Here is an 8,037-nt window from a genome sequence, read left to right as displayed (position 1 = left end):
CTGTGTTATACCAGATGGAAATAATAATAATAGGGGTTTTGGATTGAGGGTGAATAGGTGCACTATTAAGGTACTCCTTGCGATTAAAAAAATAAAAATAATAGGAGATATATGTATAAATTAAATTACATATAAATTGATAATTTTTTAATTATTAAAAACCGATTTTATAGATATATATATATATATAATGTATTATCATTTTTATTTTATATTAGCATAGATTTATTTAAATACCAATTTAATATGAATCTAGAAGGATTCATTTTTCACTTGTAAAAAAAATATTATTTATATGTTTTGTACAGAGTTTTTTTTTTTTCAAGATTTCCTAAAATTTTTATTTTTGTTAAAATAACAAAATTATAATTTTTCAAACCATTTAATCAAATTGTTTAATCAAATTATTTAATAAGTTCATAATTTACAACTTTACTTTCTTGTCTTACTCTACCATCATTAAATATTTACAATTAACAAAGATTAAAGCAATAACACTAATGTGCTTTATCCAAAAACACAATAGATCTTAAAATGGCAGTATTCTCCACAGTGATATCTAAGGATTTCGAAAGCTGTTCTATACGCTGAATCTTCGACCAAAGGAACAAACCAGTGAGAACGTACAAAAGAGACTATCACGACTTTTTGTACAGCTTTACACCTACTTGCCCTGTTGTTAATCTTTTCTTCGCCATTCGCTCCGTGTGGTGTCTAAAATTTATATGGAGAGAGCTAAGCTCACTTAGGCTCTCCGGTGTCGGTCACACTGTATGTGCCACTGTAATGAAAGGAAGCGGGAGAAATTACAGCCCCATAAAGATAGTTAGGATCATCAGCTCCACATGAAAATGCAGCTGTTTCAGACTCATCATCATGGCATGTCACTATAGTTATTGCTGCGTCACATGGCCCTTCCAGGATCGCCTCCAGCTTCTTCACAACAGATCTCATGTTGGGACGATTGGTAGCCGACTCGGAAACGCAGCGCAGCGCTAATCTTACGAATCGTAGGAGTATTTTAACCCTCAGAGAATCTCGAATGAAGGGGTCAAGAAGGTGGCGTTGAAACGCACTTATTCCACCGATCTCTAGTGTAGTCTTCACCTCATCAACCAGATATATTGCGTCTTCCACTAGGGGCTGCCGAGATGTTAGGATTTCCAGTAATACAACACCGAACCCGTATACATCGCTCTTCTGTGTCGGCTTCCGTGTGACGAAATATTCCGGGTCAACGTAGCCCTGCCCAACCCATTAACGTTCAAATTTTCACAATTAGAGAACAACACTTTAAGGAGTTAGACTAAATTACAAGGCAGAGGAGGGAAGATACAAAATTTCATTATATTAGGTAGGGTTTTTCTCTATTTATTATATAAAAATTGGATGATTATAATGAATCGGATGAACTTAAAATTTGATGATTACGATAAATTCAATGAAAAGATATTTAATCTTTCATTAAAATTTACTTAAAATAATTTTGACCTACAATTTTAGCAGAGATATACTGACCGGGGTTCCTTTGACTTCGGTTTCAACTGGACCTCCATTCGCTGATTCTGGAACGTGTTTAGAAAGGCCGAAGTCGGATACCTTGGCATTCATATTCTTGTCCAGCAAGATGTTGCTCGACTTCACGTCTCTGTGTATTACGCCAATCCCCTCGCTGCCCCGAGTGCTATACGACATCTTTTCTGCCAATCGAGACGAATTCCTCTTTTACCTGTTAATTGGAGATAGAGAAAATTGATCAGATCGTGGCCAAGGATTAATGAGATAGGCAGACAATAAAGAAAACGATTATGTGAACAAGAAAACTACCATGGAGATTGTCTGAAAGAGATCCATTTGAGAAGTACTCGTAAACTAGCATGTGCTCCCCTTCCTTAAAACAAAAGCCAATGAGTGCCACTAGATTCTTATGATGGACCTGAGACAGCAGTTCTAATTCGGCCTTAAATTCTGAATCAGCCTCGGCTGTTTCGTTCTTCGCCCTTTTCACGGCCACCATCTCTTCACTAACGGGGAGAATACCCTTGTAAACCTGCCATACCAAGCCAATCCAGATTAATCTGGGATCAATTCTAAGATCATATATTCCAAATAACAATATCCCCTCATTTTCTATTTAATTTTTAAATGAAAACATGATTATGAGTTTTGGGATCAGTGTTTTGGCTTCCAATTCCAAAATAACAATATATCAAAACTACATCTATTGCAAACTTAGAAAATCTTAAGAAATACTACTTAAGAATTTGGAATTAATTCTTAAGAATTAGTTTAATATTTTATAAAAAAAAATTAAATATATAAATAAATTTTAAGTTATGAAAAATTATAATATTTAATATATATATTTAATAATAATTTGAATTTATTATGATATTGACAGGTATATCTATTTTAGAATAATTTTTCCATAAATTTAATTTAATTATTAATAATAATTAGGCAGATGGATGATAAGGATTTAACCTCCATAAAATATGTCTATATATTTACAAATCAACTAATAAGATTTTATCTTCAAATTAATTATGCTCTTTTAATTAATTTATTTCAAATTAATTAATCAACTAAATTGTGATATCAACATGTAACACATTAATATGTGATATTGATAAATCATAACATTCCCCAAGATATTGTAACAAAAGTTGGTTACAAATTAAGAATCTCTATGGTAAATAAGTTTTTCATAAATTTAATTTAAGTATTAATAATAATTGGGTGGATGATAGATATTTAACATCCATAAAATGTGTCTAAATATTCATAGTATATTTACAAATCAACTACTAAGATTTTATCTCTAAATTAATTACGTTTTTTTCATTAATTTATCTCAAATTACTTAATTAACTAAAATGCGATATCAACATGTGTCATATTAATATCATCATATTGATAGACATGACATTAGCCCATGATATTGTAACAAAAACTAATTACAAATTAAAAATCTTCATGACAAAATGAGAGTGAGTCTCTATAAATAACATAATTATTCAACTCATAATAATTTTTTTGTGACTAATAATAATAATCATTTAAAATAAAATTATAATTTAGTTAATTTTAATTAATTTAAACAATATATAATATATAATAAAATAAACATTTATAATTATTATTCCTTTATACTTATTAACCTTTCACGGCCATAAAATTTCCATGCTTTAAATAAGTTTTTATACGATTTTAATGTAAACTTGTGAGAGCCCGCAAGGGTTTGGTCTCATGGCTAGTGGACGGTCTGTTAAGTCGTTCATGCTGATATGCAGGTCACAGGTTCAAGTCTCGTCTTATCCTGAGGGGCCGTTCTTGCGGGCTGGGCAATTCCTCCTAGCGGTTATAGTGGCAGCATTCGACTCCGTGTGTCACGACGCCGAAGCCACGATAGTCTTTCAACCACTCTTGGCAAGGTGCGGCACCACCGAACACTTTCTTTTCACCAATACTTATGTTCGTGGACTACACCTAACCACTTATCCTACTTAGTTTGTGTTTTGCAACCAAGTAATTATTAATGTTTCCTTTATACCAATGAACACCCATACACATTCATTATCATCAGCAATTATAAACAAAGAACACAATTACACAGTATAAAGGGAGAGGTAACTCCCTAAACAATGAGTGTGCTCGAATAATATATTATACAATCTTCAATTTACAAAGCTTTACAAGTATACTTGGAAACACCAAGTTTCATACTTACCCAAATTTACAACTTCATCACACACCATATGACAACCAAGATTTCCTTGCCCAAGGCGAGCGGGAACGCCCTCACACGAGCTGCCTTCCGCACTGCACAACCGAACCTTGTTCTCGTGCACGACGGACGGGTGACTCCACCAAGTCACCAAGACACCCCCTTCACACAACCAGCTTCACCAATGTTCCACCTCTGCATTTGCCTTCATACAACGGGCGAACGCTCACCTGAGTTGCCTAAGAACCTATGCACGCCTTCGCACAACCGAGCGCCCAGTGCCTCCACCCGTGCACTGGTACCTTACGCCTTTGTTCAAGACTTGTGCACCTAAATGACCTGCCCAAGACTTGGGCGCATACGACCTGCGCCTCTCTCCTTCATGCAGCCTTTATCTTCGCACTTTTTGCTTGAAGACTCTCGCTTGAATGCTTCAGCGATTGTTGTCCAAATGCCATCATCCATGCGCTAATATATACACTATCCATGTCGTCGTGCCACTCCCTTGGCCAACCCTTGCAAATCATCAACTCTTGCCTTCGTTCATGTTTGTGGCTGGTTGGCCCGTCGACCAAAGCCCCCAAACATAACCTTCTACCGCCGGCTTGTTTTGTGGATTTCCCATTCTCATCCATCGTATAAACATATGACCGCTCAACACTTTCGCACATATTCCAAGTGTCACTTGGTTAGCTCGTGCACTCTCCTTCGCACTTCACATCGGCGGATGAGTTAGGAACCACAGGGCCTTACACCATGTAACGCAAGTATGATACCACCACCATTACCCATTTCGCTAGATATAAAAAAAATAAAAAATATAAAACTGTGAGATAAAACTTGAAAATATTTAGACATTTCTAATCATATCTTTTCCCTTAGCAAGATTTATTATTTTTTCTCTCATTTTGAATCTAGGATCAATAAATCATACATGACGAGTGAATCATATCTATACTTTTGGTCAGACGAGTTTAAATAGTTTTCTATCTTTATTAATTTAATAATAAAGGGTATTTTAACTTATGCTTTTTCTTTTTATTTTTATTTTTTCTGGATATGGTTAGAAATTAGCTATGGGTTTTGTTAGAAAAATATAATTTTAGCGGAGAGGCAGAGGGGAGAGGTTTCATGAAGCTTGATTTAGGGAAATTAAGGCTTAATAATACACAAAATTTACGGCAAAAACACAGAGTAAAACTGAGTAAAGCTTGGAGCAACACAATAAAAACTTGGATTAAATTCTAGTTCACGAAATACATTCATACGAGATTGTGGCTCATTCACCAAGTAAAAAAAAAGGGTTTACAGTGATTTACACTTCTTGCAGAATAAGACAAGTAAAACACAGTAACTATTGTTTTCACACTTCACTAGGGTTGGGGAATAATAGACAGTAAAAATAAGTAACAGTTGTTTTCACAGGCCCTCCAAAATTTGCTCCACGATTTTCTCCTCACACACTCTAGTTCTCTAATTTACCCAACCTCTCTTTCTCTCTAACACAAAATGACTTTTACATCCATATTTATTTCAACATACAATTTTACATTAATACATGTCAAAGAAAAATAATTAATAGGTTTCTGTTGTTGAGTGTGAACAAAATAATTAATACGTTGTTGTTGAGTGTGAGCAAAATAATTAATAAGTTGTTGCTGTTGAGAGTGGACAGTAATCATGCAAGTGTTTCTGGAGTATGGGTAATATTGGTGCAATAAATGCTTGCTTGTATTTACCAAACTACATTGAAAGCCTTAACTTTGATGATGTGTTGCGAAATGGTTCGCACTGTACTTCTGTTCTGGCTTTAGTCCTTCCATCTTCAAACAGAGACACAACCTGCAAAAATACTTCTGGAAAGTATGGTTGCTCTTAGAGTATTTATTGTGGTGGTTGGGATTAATATTTCCAACACTCCCCTTAATCACAATTGTTGTCATCGACAATTCCCAAACAGTTTCTAAGATAAACAAAACTTTTACATGCCAATCGCTTTGTGAAAATATCAGCAAATTGTTCCTGTGACCTGAAGTGTTGCAACACAATTTCATCATTGTTAATCAACTCTCTGATAAAATGATATTTAGCATCAATATACTTGGTCCTCTTGTGAAAGACAAAATTCTTTGACAATGCAATTGCTGAGGTGTTTTCATAGAAAAGAGTTGCCGTTCCCTCTTGCTCATGATGAAGATCCCTCAACGTCCTTCTCATCCAAACTGTCTGACACGCTGCTGTTGTTGCTGCAACATATTCAACTTATGTTGTTGACAATGACACTATTGGTTGTTTCTTGGAGGCCCATGAAATGGATCCATAACCCAAATGGAAAACATATCTTGACGTGCTCTTTTTTTCATCGACACTTCCTGCCCAATCGTTGTCGGTGTAACCAACCAGCCTGAAATCACTTCTTGTTGTGTACAAAACACCATACTGTTTTATCACATTGACATACCTTAGAATCCTTTTTGCTGCTTGCCAATGTGTCTCCTTGGGTATCTCCATGAACCTTGACAACAAACTTATTGCATACATCATATCCGACCTAGTGGCAGTCAAATACATAAAGCTGCCTATCATGCTTTTGTATAATGTCGGATTGAAATTGTTGCTGCAATTTTATTTTCTCAACTTCAACCCCATGATAGTTGGAGTTAATGCGAGCTAGTTGTTCTACATTTTAAACCTCTCCAAAATGTCTACCACATACTTCGCTTGAGGGATAAAAATTCCATTTTTTGTTTGCTTCACTTCTATGCCCAAAAAATATCTTAACATTCCCAAGTCAGTTATTTCAAATTCATTCTTCATGAATTGTTTGAAATCAGCGATGAGGAAATCATCACTACCCAAAAAAATCAAACCATCTACATATAAGACGACAACGAGTATCTTACCATCGCTCTCTTTGATGTATAGAGTGGGTTCACCGTCACATTTGTTGAAACCATTGTCCAACAGGTAGGCATCTATCCTGCTATACCATGTGTGTGGTGCTTCCTTCAACCCATAAAGATCTTTCCTCAATCGATACACTTTGTCTTCTTGGCCTTCAACCTCATAACCAGGCGGTTGCACAACATACACTTCCTCTTTCAGCACTCCATTCAAGAATGTTGATTTTACGTCCATTTGATACACTTTCCATTTATGTTGTGCTACAATTGCCACAACTATGTGCACTGTCTCCATCCTCCCGGCTGGCATGAATGTCTTTGCGTAATCTCTTCCATGCTGCTACTTGTATCCTTTGACATCTAGCCTTTCTCTGTGCCTTTCAATCTTTCCCTCAATGTTTCTTTTGTTCTTATAGACCCACTTCACTCCAATGACATGTTTTTAATGGTAGAAGTGTCCTCAGGCACGTAATTTTATTAATCAGGAAAAAAACAATTACATATTGATTTTGCAAGAGTTTACACCCAAAAAATAAAACACTCTTGCAATGAGCTATTTATAAGCTCAATGTCCTAACTACCTCTAATTATGGATCACTTATTAAATAGCAAGTGTCCACTTACAATAAATGCTATTCAAAACAACTAGTTAACAAACCTCCTAAAATAGAGCCTAAGATATGACACATTTGGAGAGTCATATCTTGTTACAACAATATACTAATTCTAAATGTCTCTATTAAATAATTAAATATTCTAGAATAATAATTATTAATTTAATATCTTAAATTAATAATTATTTTATTCTGACTTTATAACCTATGATAATATTTTATTTTTGGATCATCTAACATTCCCCCCTATGATCCAAAGATACATTACAACAGATACCAAGTTCATACCTGAACTTAGTAAATTTTATTCTGCAAAGAGGTTTCATGAAAATGTCGGAGCTTTGATCTTCTAAAGGACAATACACTGGCTTGAGGACATCTTTGGCAATGAGAGATATTTTATGATGATACTTGGTGTCCACATGCTTTGTCTTTGAATGAAAAACTGGGTTCTTGGCAAGTTTGATGGTTGACTGGCTATCAATGAATAATGATGTAGCTTCTGCCTGAGAAATGCCCAAGTCCTACAAAATTCTGCACAACCAAACAATTTCACATGTTGCTTCCCATGTTGAAATGTACTCTGCTTCTGCTAAAGAAGTGGCCATTGTAGCTTGTTTCTTACAACTCCAAGATACTACTACTGACCCCATATTCATTAAATAACCTGATGTTGATGCTCGATCATCAATACTTCTAGCAAAGTCAGCATCTGAATATCCACCAAGTACAGAGTTTTTAGTCTTTATGTAAAGAAGACCAAAATATTTGGTTCCTTGGATATATCGAAGAA

At 35.0% G+C, this 8,037-nt stretch overlaps 1 protein-coding gene across 1 annotated transcript; it reads right to left on the bottom strand.

Moving 5' to 3' along the window:
* Window positions 1-741: 741 nt before the first annotated feature.
* LOC149185007 (leucine-rich repeat receptor protein kinase HPCA1-like) lies at window positions 742-4,192 on the bottom strand. The gene is made up of 4 exons (XM_089415521.1): window positions 4,067-4,192; window positions 1,828-2,050; window positions 1,519-1,700; window positions 742-1,245 (listed from the first exon to the last, which is right to left on the bottom strand). The coding sequence occupies exons 1-4, from the start codon at window positions 4,190-4,192 to the stop codon at window positions 742-744; spliced, it is 1,035 nt and encodes a 344-aa protein (XP_089271647.1).
* Window positions 4,193-8,037: the final 3,845 nt, after the last annotated feature.

This window comes from Pinus tabuliformis, chromosome 3_2 (assembly GCF_031772625.1).
Source record: "Pinus tabuliformis cultivar Carrire ecotype Pingquan chromosome 3_2, CPIR1, whole genome shotgun sequence".
Classification (NCBI taxonomy): Eukaryota; Viridiplantae; Streptophyta; class Pinopsida; order Pinales; family Pinaceae; genus Pinus; species Pinus tabuliformis.
The sequence above is the reverse complement of the archived record's forward strand: the minus strand, read 5'-3'. Positions and strand labels throughout refer to the sequence as shown.